We start from the raw sequence: 18183 nt of genomic DNA on the forward strand, positions 1-18183 counted from the left end.
AAGTACCTCTTCATTCACTAGTCATTATACAGTTCATTTGGGAAGTAGTCAGACCCCTTCACTTTTTCCACATTGTTACATTAGCCTCATTTTAACAATGTGTAAATAGTTTTCCCCCTCAATATCCCATAATGACAAAGCAAAAACATTAAGAAATGTTTGGGAATGTATACATTTTTGTATTTTTAAAAAAATGTCATAAGTATTCAGACCCTTTACTCAGTACATTGTTGAAACACCTTTGGCAGCGATTACAGCCTCAAGTCCTCTTGTATGAATCTACAAGCTGGGCATACCTGTATTTGGGGAGTTTCTCCCATTCTTCTCTGCAGATCCTCTCAAGCTGTCAGGTTGGATGGGGAGCGTCGCTGCACTTCTATTTTCAGGTCACTCCAGAGATGTTCGATCAGGTTGAAGTCCGGACTCAGGCTGGCCCACTCAAGGACATTGAGACTTGTCCCAAAGTCACTCCTGTGTTGTCTTGGCTGTGTGCTTAGGGTCGTTGTCCAGTCTAAGGTCCTGAGCGCTCTGAAGCAGGTTTTAATCAAAGGTGTCTCTGTACTTTGCTCTGTTCATCTTTCCCTCGATCCTGGCTAGTCTCCCAGTCCCTGCCTCTGAAAAACATCCCCACAGCATGATGCTGCCATTACCATGCTTCACCGTAGGGATGGTGCCAGGTTTCCTCCAGATGTAATGCTTGGCATTCAGGCCAGAGTTCAATCTTGGTTTCATCAGACCAGAGAATCATGTTTCTCATGGTCTGAGTCCTTTAGGTGGCTTTTGGCAAACTCCAAGCGGGCTGTCATGTGCCTTTTACTGAGGAGTGGCTTGCGTCTGGCCACTCTACCATAAAGGCCTGATTGGTGGAGTGCTGCTGAGATGGGAGAACCTTCCAGAAAGACAACCATCTCCACAGAAGAACTCTGGCGCTTTGTCAGTGACCATCAGGTTCTTGGTCACCTCCCTGACCAAGGCCCTTCTCCCCCGATTGCTCAGTTTTGCCAGGCGGCCAGCTCTAGGAAGAGTCTTGGTGGTTCCAAACTTCTTACATTTAAGAATGGAGGCCACTGTGTTCTTGGGGACCTTCAATGCTGCAGACATTTTTTGGTACCCTTCCCCAGACCTGTCCCTCGACACAATCCTGTCTCAGAGGTCTACAGACAATTCCTTTGACCTAATGGTTTGGTTTTTGATCTGACAAGCAGTCAACAGTGGGACCTTATGTAGACAGGTGTGTGTGCTTTTTCAAATCATGTCCAATCTATTGAATTTACCACAGGTGGGACTCCAATAAAGTTGTAGAAACACCAAGGATAATCAATGGAAACAGGATGAACCTGATCTCAATTTCAAGTCCCATACTTGAATTCTTATGTAAATAAGGATTTGTTTTTTTGTAATAAGTTAGCATTTTCTAGAAATCTTTTTTTGCTTTGTCCTTATGGGTTATTGGTATTCTGTACAGATGATTTTATTTTATTTAATCCATTTTAGAATAAGGCTGTTAAGTCATAAATATGGAGAAAGGAAAGGGGTCCAAATACTTTCCGAATGCACTGTATATGATTACAAACGTCTATATTTTACATTTTAGTCATTTAGCAGACGCTCTTATCCAGAGCGACTTACAGTAGTGAATGCATACATTTCATACATTTTCTTCCGTACTGGTCCCCCGTGGGAATCGAACCCACAACCCTGGCGCTGCAAACACCATGCTCTACCAACTGAGCCACACGGGACCACCAAACGTAACATGAAGTGTCACAGACCACAGTTATATATCCTTTGTGGCTTAGAGAAGTCCTCTATAGCTTTAGCAAAGTTCTTGGGAAAATGGATGCATCCATCCTGCTGGTATTGCTGCAGACTACATAGTGCCTCCTTGTGGACAATTCATTAAGAGAAACCTGCTGAAGGAGCAGAGCTGTCAAATATTGTATATAGTTCCTAGTTTTCCTACCCTTCGAGAACAGAGTTAACTCTAAATGCAAACAGTCAACCAATCACAATGCCTCATAACAGCAATGGATCTTAACTTCTATTAGCATCAAATAGGAGTGGAAATTTTATTTTCAAAATTGTTCATTACACAACTGTGGGAAGGAAAAGCAATTACAATTTTTAAAAAAGAAACGTGTCATGTTTTACAATACACTGTCCAAAAAAATCAGTCTGTACATCTAAGAAATGCAAAAATAAATGTGCACAAGTCAAAATAACTGAACCAAGGGTAAACAAAACTAAAAAACATAAAACGTTTAACTAGGAGTTGAATGAAACCGCAGAGTATTTCAAAAGCAGTTCTATAACCATTTATAATATGGAATCATAAATTAAAATTTTCATTTTAAAAATCTAATCCTGCGTCAGATGGAACATTTTAATTGCTTTATTTTAGTAGGGTCGGTCTCTGCGTTCCTGGCGATGGTCCCTATGAGAGGAAAAAACAATTTAGTGTCTAACAAACATGCATTAAGTAAGCAAATAATACACTGCTCAAGAAAATAAAGGGAACACTAAAATAACACATCCTAGATCTGAATGAATGAAATAATCTTAAATACTTTTTCCTTTACATAGTTGAATGTGCCGACAACAAAATCACACAAAAATAATCAACGGAAATCCAATTTATCAACCCATGGAGGTCTGGATTTGGAGTCACACTCAAAATTAAAGTGGAAAACCACACTACAGGCTGATCCAACTTTGATGTAATGTCCTTAAAACAAGTCAAAATGAGGCTCAGTAATGTGTGTGGCCTCCATGTGCCTGTATGACCTCCCTACAACACCTGGGCATGCTCCTGATGAGGTGGCGGATGGTCTCCTGAGGGATCTCCTCCCAGACCTGGACTAAAGCATCCGCCAACTCCTGGACAGTCTGTGGTGCAACGTGGCGTTGGTGGATGGAGCGAGACATGATGTCCCAGATGTGCTCAACTGGATTCAGGTCTGGGGAACGGGCGGGCCAGTCCATAGCATCAATGCCTTCCTCTTGCAGGAACTGCTGACACACTCTAGCCACATGAGGTCTAGCATTGTCTTGCATTAGGAGGAACCTAGGGCCAACCGCACCAGCATATGGTCTCACAAGGGGTCTGAGGATCTCATCTCGGTACCTAATGGCAGTCAGGCTACCTCTGGCGAACACATGGAGGGCTGTGCGGCCCCCCAAAGAAATGCCACCCCACACCATGACTGACCCACCGCCAAACCGGTCATGCTGGAGGATGTTGCAGGCAGCAGAACGTTCTCCACGGCGTCTCCAGACTCTGTCACGTCTGTCACATGTGCTCAGTGTGAACCTGCTTTCATCTGTGAAGAGCACAGGGCGCCAGTGGCGAATTTGCCAATCTTGGTGTTCTCTGGCAAATGCCAAACGTCCTGCACGGTGTTGGGCTGTAAGCACAACCCCCACCTGTGGATGTCGGGCCCTCATACCACCCTCATGGAGTCTGTTTCTGACTGTTTGAGCAGACACATGCACATTTGTGGCCTGCTGGAGGTCATTTTGCAGGGCTCTGGCAGTGCTCCTCCTTGCACAAAGGCGGAGGTAGCGGTCCTGCTGCTGGGTTGTTGCCCTCCTACGGCCTCCTCCACGTCTCCTGATGTACTGGCCTGTCTCTTGGTAGCGCCTCCATGCTCTGGACAATACACTGTCAGACACAGCAAACCTTCTTGCCACAGCTCGCATTGATGTGCCATCCTGGATGAGCTGCACTACCTGAGCCACTTGTGTGGGTTGTAGACTCCATCTCATGCTACCACTAGAGTGAAAGCACCGCCAGCATTCAAAAGTGACCAAAACATCAGCCAGGAAGCATAGGAACTGAAAAGTGGTCTGTGGTCACCACCTGCAGAACCACTCCTTTATTGTGAGTGTCTTGCTAATTGCCTATAATTTCCACCTGTTGTCTATTCCATTTGCACAACAGCATGTGAAATGTATTGTCAATCAGTGTTGCTTCCTAAGTGGACAGTTTGATTTCACAGAAGTGTGATTGACTTGGAGTTACATTGTGTTGTTTAAGTGTTCCCTTTATTTTTTTGAACAGTGTATGATGAAAGCAGTCCAACATATCCCCTTACCTCATATCCATCTTGCCTGGGGGCCCCCCCATTCCTCCTCTCCCCATTCCTCTTCCTCTGTCCATCGGTGGTCCTCCCCTGCTACCCCCTCGGAATCCCCCTCGGTCCATTCCACCTCGCCCTCTGAAGCCACCGCCACGGTCACCTCCCCATCCTCCACGGAAGCCGCCAGGACCACCGGGCCCTCCTGGTCCGCCACGGTCCATCCCTCTGCCCCCACGCATCCCCATGCCACCCCTGCCTCGCTCACCACCTGAACAAAACCACACAAGGCCCAGTTTAGCTTGCCACCACAGACTATTGTAGACATACATTGTATGCTACACAGTGTAGATCGCTGTTGATATAATTTAGGCTGCTGGTAATATAGTACCAGGAAATTCCAAACGTCCAAAGACAACTGAACTTCATATCACGGAGTACTTCACAGGGAGGGAAATATGACTAAACATAAGTGGCATTCCAAGTGAACACAGAACAAGCCCTCCAATGCCAAAGCGTTTCATTACAGTAAGTTGACTGCTGCACATGGATGATTTCATGTTTCCCCAGAGTTGACACTAATCAAGTACAAACGCTAAGCATGAACCCCGAAGTCAAGGTGATAAAACCGGTTTGATTTGGCTGTTTACATTTCAAGCATTAAGATATATGAAATAGGGAAGGTAAATCAGCCCTTGTTGCTCAAATAACACTTAATGATTCCTGTCTAGAGTTATGAATCAGGCCCTGACAATAGCGCTGCTGTGCCGGTGAGAGCCGTACCTGAAGGGGGCCCAAAGCCCTCTGGTTTGGGAGCTTTGCACTGGTTACACTCCATCCTCCAGGAAAAGTTCTGGTTGCCACAGCCCCTGAGAAAGACAACCATTCAGTCAGTACACATTATACACAAACTATGCATTTAAAAAAGGGGAAAGGGAAAATACATTTTTCTTGAGGTACTTACTGGCTGGGGCACTCCCAGTCTCCAGCTCTCTGCTGTATGTTGCCACCTGGGCCCCCTGGCCCACCTCTGCCCATGCCACGTGGTCCTCCTCGTGGGACAAAACCTCCACGCTCCCCTCCACGGCCCATCATGCCTAACACCACACACCAGAGGTCGTTTCAGTATTTCACTTAATGGTCATGGCAACGTGGGACAATACCTTCTTGTTCAAACCTGAAAATGTAAGTCTCACAAAATAAAGTTGTACATTTACCTCCAGGTCCTCCACGGCCCATCATGTCACCCCTCATGGGCATGCCCCCTCTCATCCCACCCATCATGGGCTTACGGCGAGCCATGGACACCTTCAGCCTCTTGCCCTGGTACTCTTTCCCTGTGGAGATCACGAAAAGAAAGAAACAGGAATAAATAGAAATGGAGAGGCTTGAGTTACTGGTCATTTCTTGTATTCTAAAGTACATTTATGCATTCATCTGGACAGTTCAAGGGTAGCATCAGAGAGTAGGCTGATGTAGGTTTAACAGGGCCAGTGAGACCAACCATCGAAGTACTCCACAGCAGCTTTGGCACAGAGGGGCTCCTCGTAGGACAGAGTGGCGTCTCCCTTAGGCTTCCCTGAATCATTGTCTGTGTAGATGTTGATGGCAGGCTTGCCCAACCTCCGGTTCATCTGAACAATAACAGGGGAATGAATCACTCAAAAGTCAAACCACACCATTGACAGCTATCTGCAGTTGTATTTTTTATATCATTTCTAAACTGTTCAATCCTCCAATTAAAATGAGAACAATACAAGAGATTAGCAGTGGCCATATATAAAAACATTATTTGGGAAAGACTAAAGGAATGCAGTGTTTCCCCTATTTATTTATGCCGTGGTGGCAACGGTCGCGAAAGGGAGAGGGCACAGCTTGAATCTGTCCGGAATTGGCAGCCGAGAGAAATGTGCCTTTTCTCAGACAATTTCCTGCAGTTCTATACATTTCTCCATGGAGCTGAGAATTCTGTAGTATGAAAGCTAATTTCCTACAATTCTATGCATTTTGCTTAAATATTATAAAACATCCAATGGGGACCCCAATCTGGGCCCCCGGGCATGTACCTTGCGTCAGTAATCTTAATTCTAGTATACACTAAGTGTTTTTCCATCCCAAATTATGTCTTTCATAAAAAAATAACAAATGTGGTTTTGATTTATTAGGATCCATTTGCGACATCTAGTCTTACTGGGGTCTGAACACATAACGAAAAGACATTAGACAGAAGAATTTACAAACATTTAAAAACATTAACATGTAGTGTGTACATACTGTACTTACACACAACAAGTATGGGAGAGAGGCATTGTGCGGCGTTGCGCCATTTGTTTTTTGAAACCAGGTTTGCTGTTCACTTGCGATATATAAGCTGGAAAACAATTCTATGCACTCATGGCTCTGTATAATACTATACGTTTCATTGAATTTGTTCCGGACCTGGGGACTGAAAAGACCCCTGGTGGCATGTCTGGTGGGGTAAGTGTGTGTATAAGTTGACTATGCGAACAATTTTGAATTTGAAAAATACATTTTTGTGGCAACAATTTAGCAGTTGCGGTACACCGCTGCTAGATGAATACAGGGAAACAAATGGAATGTATGAGACCTAATACAGGTTTAAATTGTAATTATTTCGTTTCAGAGCATATCCTCACCCTTATAGGTCCAGGGTGTTTGAAGAAAACAGCCATCTCCTCCAGAGTTGCGCTTTCCGTGAGTCCTGTGATGTAGATGGTGCTGTTCTCAGAGTCATCCTGCTCCTCAGGGCGCCCTGAACAGACAGAACTTCTGTTTAAAACAAGCCTGAAAACACTGCCACTAAACTGTCCTTCATGTCAGATTCATAGCATACGCCATTAAGCAAAGACACTTCAAGATGAACGCAACAAAGGCTTTCAGGTGGATGCAATACTGCCAAATCAGTAAGCTAAAACGCTGAAAGTTTGATGGTCAGTTGGTGTCTACTTACCCATGTCACGCTCTGCCCCGTTGTTCATGGGTCCTGTTGTCCACCAGGCAAGGTAGAGAGAAAAGGCAAAGAAAAGTCAGTTTGTGCCACCCAAGTCCACTGCTGAAGAGAATTAAGTGACAACCCAGACACACTCCTCCAAAAACACAGGTGTCAGACATTTGGGAAAATTGAAAATGGTACTGTGGTAAACCATGTTTCCCTCTTAAGTGGAAGACACTCAGTAACCAGTATATTAGGAGTCCACCCCATTCACAAAAATGGTTCGCTCCTACAGACAGTGAGTCACGTGGCCGTAGCTTGCTATATAAAGCAGACAGGCAAAGAGGAATTCAGTTTCTGCTTGATTGAACGTTAGAAATGGGCAAAACGAGTGACCTAAGAGACTGACCGTGGTATGATCGTAGGTGCCAGGTGCACCGGTATCTCAGAAACGGCCGGCGTATTGGCCTTTTCACGCACGACTGTCTAGGGTTTACCGAGAATGGTACGACAAATAAAGACATTGGCGGCAGTCACGTGAGCGAAAACAGCTCGTTGAGGTCGAAGGAGAATGGCAAGAATCATGCAAGCTGACAGGCATGCCACAAACAGGCAAATAACAACGAAGTACAACAGTGGTGTGCAGAACGGCATCTTGGAACACACAACTAGTGAGTCCTTGTCATGGCTGGGCTATAGCAGCACACGACCACACATTGCCAGGTCTGACCAAACCCAGTTCCTGCTGCATCATGCTATCGGCAGTCAGGATTTTGTGTAATCAACATGAGTCCATGGCCCCAGCCTGCCTGCTGTCAACAGTGCATGCTTGTGCCAGTTGTCGTGAATGTTTTCCTGGCACACATTAGGTCCCTTGATACTGAGCAATGTTTCCCTGCCCCAAAGAATTCAGGCATTTCTGGAGGCAAAGGGGGGTCCGTACTAGATGGGTGTACCTAATAAACTGGCAACTGAGTGTATATTGATGATGTAAAAATAAAACCTCAGACCCTTCCGTATAAAAATGTGTGCCATAAGAAAAGTTCTTATGCCACCACAGTCCCAAAAAAATACCAGGAGTTTGCTCCATGAAATTGTAAATGCAAAACCATTTTTCAAAACCCGACACGTTTCTTAGCAGCAGGCATTTGTCATTAACTTGTCATTGTAAAATAAGTACCTTGTTTTTCAAGGTTACCTTAAGCAGTGAGTGATAAACCAAAATTAGTTAAAAGTACCCTTTTCCAAACAGATGTCTCAGAGATTTTAAACTGGATCCCCCTCTATTTCCATCCATCCATCCTAATAGCCACCTATATAGATATTTGGCTACCCAAAAAACGCTACACACACACACACACCAATGTAATGTAAGGGCCTAGGTAAATGCTCAGAGCGTACATGCTCTAGTAGGTAAAGGTCTGGAGTGGACTAGCCAGTGTAATACTCGTTAACTTACCACCAGGCTTATTGAAGCCACCTCTGTCTCCGGCGACGCTATGGGGGAATAAATGGAGATATGAAGGCGATTTCCCTTTTAACAGCCACTTCCATGTCTGGAGCCTCGTGGCTCGTTTGGGGAGGTTGACGGACACAGTTCTGACTAGCTCATTTAACAACCCCCCAACATGCCTATACAGTCTATGCAATCCAGTTAATTGGGAATTAAGGTATTAACAGCAACTACGTGGCATGATTCCTTTACTAAATGGCTTCTTAATGACAGCATTCAATAGCAGATACTGGCTAGTTTGGAGGTAGCCATGGGGTGCTAAATATGTTATGTTTGGGAAATATGGGACAGAATCCCAGGTATTTGTTACAAAGGAAAACGATTTCAGATGCATTCCATATGTAGACAAATAAAGGCTAAATGTCTAGCCTGGAGATAATACAATGCTTAGGAGAGAACTTACATTTACAGTTAAATATGTGGATTATGCATTATGTCCACTTTACAGTTGAAGCAACCAGCTATACAAGTAAAACATTTTATTTTATTTTATTTAAGTTGTCAAATGCAATGGATCTGAAATATTACAAACAGGTGATAGCCACCTTTTGGGGGAGAAAAAAGAAAAGAAAAAACATCCATGTACATTTTACAAAGATGATTTGAAGTTACACAATTCTAATAAATACAGAATTTAATTTGACCAAGTTACAATGTTAAGATGTAAAAGTAATAAGTTACATTTGTATAGAACAATTATAATTTGAGTTTCCCAGCACGCTTTAGACAGCACCATCCTCATCTCTTGGATTTAAGGCAGAACCCAAATCTCTGTGGTTTAACCCCCTTTGCTGTTTAAGATGCTGGCTCTTTAGTGAGTACAGGCACTTTATAGAATATAGCTGGGTTTACATGGCTCTCACTGTGTTACCTGTAGCGTAAATGTGACAAAGCATGTTAAAAAAGGTGTTCATTTGATTAAACAAAACATTTGTAATCCAAAACACATTTCAAAAACACACATAAGGGGGTGGTTTTCCAGACAGATTAAGCCTAGTCCAAAGGCTAAAAAGCATTCTCAGCATTCTTTTCAGGAGACTAGGCTGAATCTGAGTCTGGGAAACCGGACCCAAAACATTTTGAACAAAAAAAGTATCCTGTGTGAAAGTAAATGAATGAGTAACATATGGATGACAAACGCTACATTTCTAGACTACTTTAACCAACGTCAGCTGAGAGCTAGGGTTGTGATATATACTTTCAACTTTAAAAACAGGACTAATTCAATAACATCTAATTGAGGTAAAAAATGTGACATATGTAATTAATCAAATATTGTGCTGTTGGCAGAGCAGTATTATTCACTTTGATTATCCTTTCAGGGCACACAGCCATGTACTGAATAACCTATTAATGTAATATAAGCCTAGGGCAAAACACAACTGAACACGATAGGAGTCTGGTGTGACCTAGTGAACATGTGATCCTGGTTTTTTGTTACAGGAATATTACCTTGAGCTGTCTAATACTCAATGGAATCAACATCGACAAACTCTCGAGGTCCTATCATAATGCCGAGAAAGCTTTAACCAAACATGAAAGGCTACAGGTGGCAAGTACGGTACCAACAACCTATAAGGGGGATAACTTTAGTTCTGCATGGATGTGCCCTAAAGAAATGTTTTTTTTTTATCGGTTTTCCCAACAACAAAAAACCTCAAAATGTGCATTGACCTCAACTTAATATGCAAAAAAATTCCTTAGAATAAGTAATCAATGCATCTTGCTTATTAAACAAAAAGTTATTTTAAAAGACCTTCCCCGCAGGTCATGAGCCAAAAATCATCCCTTAAATGGCCAGAAATGTTGTCCAGAAATTACCTCATTGGACAGAAAGGGGCACACCTCCCAACACCAATGTAAAAAAGGATTGTATTTTATTGCAAAGGTTTGCTAGCTTAAAGATAATAACTTTGTGGTTTGAAGAAGCAAGTCATAGATTAATGTGAAATAATACCTTTATATAAACAATAGTCAACACAAGCCAAAACCTAAAATTATCAGTTAATTTAACTCAACTTCCATAGTGCATACTCTGAAATACTGTACCTTCTGGATCAGCTTTTTAAAAGGAAAACCAGAGGATGGATTAAATACCCCTGAAAATGATACCTTCTTAAACCATCTTAAAATGTATTTAACATCAAAGCAATAATTTTAGAAGGTGAGGTGTGCCCACAGCAGTGACCCTGTGAAGCCTTGTGAATAGATTTACCATAATCAATACTATGGATGATATGCTGCGGTACCGCAACAAAGGATATGCGATTGAATAGTTTACGAGTCCAGCTCTCTGTTCACACGTCAGTCCCAACTCTTTGATTCATGAAAACATATTCCCTTCTTACCTTTGGCCACTATGGCAGGGCTGAGAGTTAGTACCCATTTATGGAGGGTCCCTTCATCTAACTTTCTGTAGGCATTAGATCTTTAATTTTACACAAAGGTGAACAGTTTGACTTTCCCCACTAATAGATTTGTTGTCTGTCATCCTTTTATAGGGTTATATCTCGGGGGCCCACTTATGTTTTAGGGAACTTCAGACTCAGCCCTGCTCAGCCTTGACGCAGCACTTGTAAGAGTGGATGGAGGTTAAGTTAAGCAATAAGGAGAGTCACTTACCCCATGCCTCCACGGCCCATGCCCCCACGGCCCCGGCCACCGTGCATCATGCCGCCCCTGTCATAGCCATCCCTGGGAGGCCCACGGCTCTCCCCTGACCCTGGGAACCCAGCAGGCTCAGAACCAGAGTAGCCAGAGCTGCCTCTGCCCTCCTGCCCATAGTTATCTACAGAATAGCATAACAAGGTTAGGGGAAAAGGAGGGGACATCACATGACTATGACAATAAATAGCAGGTAGGCATATTGCAATGATGGTGTGGGTGTTGAAATAGCAGGAGACTGATGCTCTTACTGTAATGGCTTGACTGGTTGTAACCACTTTGAGGTCCACTCTGTTGTCCATACTGGCTGGCTGCAGGCTGCCCATAGGAGCCCGAGGCCTGAGGGGGATAGCCTGCAGCAGGAGCCTGTTGCTGCGGTGGGGGCTGCTGCTGCTGGTATCCACTCTGCTGCTGTCCATAGCCTCCCTGCTGGGCCTGGTACCCACTCTGCGGTGTGGCATATCCCCCTGGCTGAGAGTAGCTGCTCTGGCTGTAGCCAGCGGGCTGGCTGCTGGCACTGTAACTAAAGTGATTAGGGACAGGCAGGGATCGAACGGGTCAAAGAGCGCTACATAACTATCTCTACACAGTAGATGGTTCTTATAGGTTGACAGCTGCAACTTGTCTTCTACTGTGAACAATCATTAACAAAATATGTGTAACATCCACTGCACAACGACCTCCATTACACCCAGATGGATATACTACAAAGCAAAATCAATCCGTTAGCCAGCTAACTTTGATAAGCAACCAGAAATAACTACTGATTTTATGATGAATTAAAATAGCTAAACTTAGATGTCTTTTAGTTTGTTCAATCAATTAGACCATACCCATTTCAAACGCAACTTTTTTTATTTTACATAAAGTTAAGAATATTTGGGCAAGTTAGATGGCTAACTCCTTGATCCTGCTTTGTAGTATACCCTCAGGTCTTAATATAACACTAGTTAGCCTACCTCTGAGGTGCAGTGGAGGCAGGCTGCTGGCTGTAGCCAGCGTAGGCAGACTGGGCTGCATAGCCTGGCTGGGATGCATAGGTTGGCTGAGAGGCAGCGGGAGCAGCAGCAGCAGCGCTCTCATATCCACTGGCTCCATAACCCGCGGCGGGCTGGGAGTAGCCATGGGCACTGGGCTGGGCAGCAGGGTACCCAGCTGTGGACAAAGAGGAGATGTTTTAGTTAAACTTAAACTAAAACCAAAACGCTTTAGATGGATAATTCCAGGTACACACCGTTGGGATTTTAGCCCAGAGGCTGAACTACCCAAATGAATGAAGCAATCTGTTGCTTATTTGGATCCCTCTATACTCAGGACTTCAAAAACAAAAGTGCCCGTGAGGCAAACTGATGAAGAATATTATGGCACAGAAGAATACCATTGTTTGATTAAGAGTATTAGAATAAGTGTTAGATAATATTATGAAGGGATTATCGTCTTGTATCACTATCATGTCTGTCACAATCATGATTCAGGATGAGTACATACAATGTCTAAGAAATCTAGCATGTCCAGGGTTCATCTAGTCTACTCACAATACTATAGTCTACTACATATGATTTTAAATACAGTATATTATATGGATCACTCCATCAAGGCATTGAAGACTTAGCCTAAATGCCATGAAATGGATGGAGATGCATGAAAGGGAATCTGTGTCAAACCTGTTTTACTCCCAGCTGGAACATGATAGCAATAGAGGAGAAAATGTTCACATTACATGAGGTCAATGGTTAGAGGCATTTGATGGACAATTCTCACTCCCGTCCCCCAAAAAATACAGTTGACCAAACATTTTGGTCTCTCTGGAACTGACCTGATGCTGGTTGCCCATAGGAGGAACCATACTGCTGCTGTGTATAGCCGCCAGCAGAGGGTGCTGCCTGAGGGTAACCAGTCTCAGCTGCAGCTGGTTGGGCATAGGACCCATATGCTTGCTGGCTATAACCCTGCTGAAATAGAAAAGGCCATAAGCTATTAGTCTATAAAAGAATAAGTCTGCTTTCCCAAGGTACAAGTTTTCCTGCGCTTTAGATCAAGCTGTATGAAAACATGTAATGAGATCTGGGCATAATGTGGGTCAGTGACCATTATTCCAGTTTGAATAATTTATAAATTACTTCTAATAAAACTCACCTGGGCAGACTGTCCATAGGCCTGTGAGGGCTGAGCCGCATAGGATCCATACCTGCAGGGACACAAGATCATTCAATCATTCAGTACCCATCTCTGATGTTGGCGTCTTAATAAATCATAATGAATTTACCTAATTACACAAAACACCCATCCCACTGCATTGATTTGAATAGTCATATCATGGTAGCACAATACCCATGTAGAAAGACTTACCCCTGCTGGGCACTGGCCTGGTTGTAGGAACTGTAATCTTTAAAAGAAAATAACAAAATAAATGACAAGCCTAGGCCTAACTTTCAGCAACAGTCCTAGTATCAAATTCAGTTTGGGACTAGTGAGATGGAACTGCTCGACAATAATATTGTGTAAACATTTGTCATTGCCAACAACAGCACACAATGGAAAGTATTTCAAATTCAATGGACCTTGAAAATAGGCAAAGCACAACTGCTATTCCCTCTATGCAAGGTCCGACTAGAGGCCGATTTCCGGCGTTGTGTAGTGGAGGACATCCCGCCTTTGCTTGCATAACTACGGTAGCTAACGTTAGCAAACTTTTGTTTTTTTTAAACTAGCCTCACGTTTCAATTGGCAGACAAAGAAACGACGTGTGGCTAGATTAGCAAGGCCGCATGACCAACGGAATTGCATACGCACAGGCACGAATTAACAAAGTAGATAAACGTGTGTGGTGAATTTGTTCCCTTCGCCCGGCATCGTGGCTAGTTAGGGCCTACTCCCCTAGATTCTACCTAAGCTAACTACAGTAGTAAACTGGTCAATTCACCAAACTGGTCAATTCGGCTGGCTAACTACTAACGTTAGCTAGCTTAGCTAGCTACCGACTAGTGTACAGATTTAAACGTTCGCATTAGATTTGAATGTTGGATAATACAATTGATGTAACTATGCAGAATTACATATAACTTTCTTTCGATATGCAACAATAAGTAATGCATTTGTGCAAAATTAGAAAATAAAAGACCGTTAACGAAACCCACCAGGAGCTGACGCCATCTTCGTTTCTTCGTTTAGTCAGATAATGGCGCATGCGCGTAAAAGTAGACGAGCCTCTCTGGCAAAGATGTTCGGTAAGCGCTATCCTGGATACTACGGATACCCTAAACCCTAATCTTAACAATAACCCTTACCTAGCCCTAACCGTTACTTTAAAAACGCACTATGTGGTTGCTAAAAATTCTATTAGTTCGCCCTCAACGTGATCAAGACAAAGGAGGTGATCAAGACAAATCAGATGATCGTGGATTGCATCACTACAGTTCCTGGTTCGAATCCAGGCTGAATCACATCCGGCCGTGATTGGGAGTCCCATAGGGCGGCCCACAATTGGCCCAGCGTCATCCAGGTTTGGTCGGGGTAGGCCATCATTGTAAATAAGAATTTGTTCTTAACTGACTTGCCTAGTTAAATAAAGGTAACATTTAAAAAGAGGAGGGCCAAGCATTTCCCCATTCTCATTGATGGGGCTGTAGTGGAGCAGGTTGAGAGCTTCAAGTTCCTTGGTGTCCACATCACCAACAAATTATCATGGTCCAAACACACTAAGACAGTCGTGAAGAGGGCACGACAAAGCCTATTCCCCCTCAGGAGACTGAAAAGATTTGGCATGGGTCCTCAGATCCTCAAAAGGTTCTACAGCTGCGCCATTGGGAGCATTGTGACTGGTTGCATCACTGCCTGGTATGGCAACTGCTCGGCCTCCGACCGCAAGGCACTACAGCCCAGTGCCTTGAGAACCCATGCCAAATCTTTTCAGTCTCCTGAGGGGGAATAGGCTTTCTCGTGCCCTCTTCACGACTGTCTTAGTGTGTATGGACCATGATAATTTGTTGGTGATGTGGACACCAAGGAACTTGAAGCTCTCAACCTGCTCCATTTCAGCCCCGTCAATGAGAATGGGGGCGTGCTCGGTCCTCCTTTTCCCGTAGTCCACAATCATCTCTTTTGTCTTGATCACGTTGTGGAAGAAGTTGTTGTCCTGGCACCACACGGCCAGGTCTCTGACCTCCTCCCTATAGGCTGTCTCATCGTTGTTGGTGATCAGGCCTACCACTGTTGTGTCATCGGCAAACTTGATGATGGTGTTGGAGTCGTGCCTGGCCATGCAGTCATGAGTGAACAGAGAGTACAGGAGGGGACTGAGCATGCACCCCTGAGGGGCCCCCGTGTTGAGGATCAGCGTGGTGGATGTGTTGTTACCTACCCTTACCACCTGAATGTGGCCTGTCAGGAAGTCCAGGATCCAGTTGCAGAGGGATGTGTTTAGTCCTAGGGTCCTTAACTGAGTGATGAGCTTTGAGGGCACTATGGAGTTGAACGTTGAGCTGTAGTCAATGAATAGCATTCTCACATAGGTTTTCCTTTTGTCCATGTGGGAAAGGGCCGTTTTGAGTGCAATAGAGATTGCATCATCTGTGGATCTGTGGGGCAGTATGCAAATTGGAATGGGTCTAGGGTTTCTGGGATAATGGTGTTGATGTGAGCCATGACCAGCCTTTCAAAGCACTTCATGGCTACAGACGTGAGTGCTACGGGTCGGTAGTCATTTAGGGAGGTTACCTTTGTGTTCTTGGGCACAGGGACTATGGTGGTCTGCTTGAAACATGTTGATATTACAGACTCAGTCAGGGAGAGGTTGAAAATATCAGTGAAGACACTTGCCAGTTGGTCAGCGCATGCTCGGAGTACACGTCCTGGTAATCCGTCTGGCCCTGCGGCCTTGTGAATGTTGACCTGTTTAAAGGTCTTACTCATATCGGCTTTGGAGAGCGTGATCACACAGTCATCTGGAACAGCTGATGCGCTCATGCATGTTTCAGTGTTACTTGCCTCGAAGCAAGCATATAAGTAATTTAGCTCATCTGGTAAGCTCATGTCACTGGGCAGCTCGCAGCTGTGATTCCCTTTGTAGTCTGTAATAGTTTGCAAGCCCTGCCACATCCGAAGAGCGTCGGAGCCGGTGTAGTACAATTCAATCTTAGTCCTATTTTGACGCTTTGCCTGTTTGATGGTTCATCGGAGAGCACAGCGGGATTTCGTATAAGCTTCAGGGTTAGAGTCCCGCTCCTTGAAAGCGGCAGCTCTACCCTTTAGCTCAGTGAGGATGTTGCCTGTAATCCATGGCTTCTGACTAATGTGTACCCCCGCACATTGATTAATGTGTACCCCCTGTATATAGCCTCGTTATTGTTATTTTATATTTACCTTTAAAACAAATTTTACTTCAGTTTATTTCGTAAATATTTTCTTAACTCTTATTTTTCTTAAAACTTTATTGTTGGTTAAGGGCTTGTCAGTAAGCATTTCACAGTAAGGTCTACACCTGTTGTATTTGGCGCATATGACCAATACAAATTTCAGTTTATGTGTGAAAATAAGCAAGTGTAGTGTAGAGAATCATTGTACCATCTAAATCACAGGAAGTTGGTGGCACCTTATTTTGGAAGGACGGGCTAGTGGTAATGGCTGGAGCGGAATCAGTGGAATGGTATCAAATACATCAAACACAAGGTTTGATGCCATTACATTCGCTCTGTTCCAGACATTATTAAAAGCCATCCTCCCCTCAGCAGCCTCTATAGATCTAAACCCAGGTGAAATATATTTTACATATTCAAAAATATTGTATTTTCAGTTGTTTGAAGCTGGTGTACAAAACGTAAAGTAAAAAGACAATAAAACTACACTTTTCTGCATAATGCTGCGTTCAAAACAACTGATAAAAAAATGTTTTAATACATAATTTAAGTTTATGTATTTTGGTGGAACATTAAGAATCATCATGTATCATTATGATCACACTTTATTATAATTATATGATATAGCCTATATGTAATTATATAGCCTTTAAATAAAACAAAATTAACTTAATCTGGGCCTATCTGCTCAACATTCTCAATAATACACTCTAATGGACATTTAGTAGAATGAAACCAGAAACACCTTACCCCTCAACAATTTCAATGACTGTTTTATTGTCACCAGAGTCAAATACAGCAAAATAAACATGTATGGTTATGAACCAAAATAAAATAAAATCTAAATGTAATTGTCACATGCGGCGAATACAACAGGTGTAGACCTTACTGTGAAATGTTTACTTACAAGCCCTTAACCAACAATGCAGTTTTAAGAAAAATAAGAGTTAAGCAAATATTTACTAAATAAACTAGTAAAACCTTAAAATACAAAAAAGTAACAAATTAAAATAACAATAATGACGCTATATACAGGGGGTAACGGTACTTAGTCAATGTGCGGGGGTACAAGTTAGGAATATAGCTAGCTAGGATTTCTTTATGTTGGCGAGATAATATGTTGGTGAGTAAAATGTAGCTGTGCTAGCTTTTTCTAGCAAGCTAGCTGATAGCAGATTTTAGGAATATGAAATTTAACATTTTATCCTATTTAGAAAATGGATTTCTGTTAAGAGAACATTTATTTCATAATTCCCCAAAATATTTTTTCTGCATTAAAATGGCCCAGAGGAGTGTTCCAGTTTGACAGTAACAGGCTGTCCCAGTTTGACAGTAACGTTAGGCTATTGGCATACTGGGACACTCTCAAAATGTCAATATTCTAAAAAGGTGAGAGTAGTAAGAAAACCACTTACAGTCATTTTGATTTACAATTACATCCCATTACAAATATATTGTAATGATAACTGAATATCCTTTCTTCGTTTTGTATAACCTTAACATTATTTACCTCAGTACCCTATTGAGACACGTGTCTTTACACGGGATACCTCGCCCACAGTGATGACGTCACACCAACTGAACCCATTTTTTTTTCTCGTATATTTCCTAATAAATATTGTA

General features: G+C 43.1%; 1 protein-coding gene across 7 annotated transcripts; it reads right to left on the reverse strand.

The window, feature by feature from the left end:
- Positions 1-2055: 2055 nt before the first annotated feature.
- Positions 2056-14512, reverse strand: LOC106580328 (RNA-binding protein EWS). 7 transcript variants are annotated; one of them, XM_014161217.2, is made up of 17 exons: positions 14344-14512; positions 13556-13592; positions 13343-13394; positions 13023-13155; positions 12871-12885; positions 12166-12361; positions 11458-11729; positions 11165-11330; positions 8489-8526; positions 7048-7080; positions 6734-6849; positions 5581-5710; positions 5294-5413; positions 5041-5173; positions 4860-4945; positions 4095-4347; positions 2056-2434 (listed from the first exon to the last, which is right to left on the reverse strand). In XM_014161217.2, exons 1-17 carry the CDS (start codon positions 14357-14359, stop codon positions 2398-2400), a joined length of 1833 nt encoding a protein of 610 aa, XP_014016692.1. In that variant the 5' UTR covers positions 14360-14512; the 3' UTR covers positions 2056-2397. The 7 variants fall into 7 exon arrangements, with proteins under 7 accessions (XP_014016692.1, XP_014016693.1, XP_014016691.1 ...); XM_014161218.2 differs by having other exon boundaries at positions 11458-11723; positions 13023-13158; XM_014161216.2 differs by having other exon boundaries at positions 13023-13158.
- Between the last annotated feature and the right edge of the window lie 3671 nt (positions 14513-18183).

The sequence above is a fragment of the Salmo salar genome, chromosome ssa20 (genome assembly GCF_905237065.1).
Source record: "Salmo salar chromosome ssa20, Ssal_v3.1, whole genome shotgun sequence".
In the NCBI taxonomy this organism is placed as follows: Eukaryota; Metazoa; Chordata; class Actinopteri; order Salmoniformes; family Salmonidae; genus Salmo; species Salmo salar.

What these genes read in the sequence shown, in the direction of transcription:
- LOC106580328 (XM_014161216.2), bottom strand. An exon ending in ATGGGCCGTGGAGGCATGGG is followed by an intron (nt 8,527 to 11,164) that starts GTAAGTGACTCT and finishes ATTCCCCCATAG; the next exon opens with CGTCGCCGGAGACAGAGGTG. An exon ending in AACACCCTGGACCTATAAGG is followed by an intron (nt 5,711 to 6,733) that starts GTGAGGATATGC and finishes GTTATTGTTCAG; the next exon opens with ATGAACCGGAGGTTGGGCAA.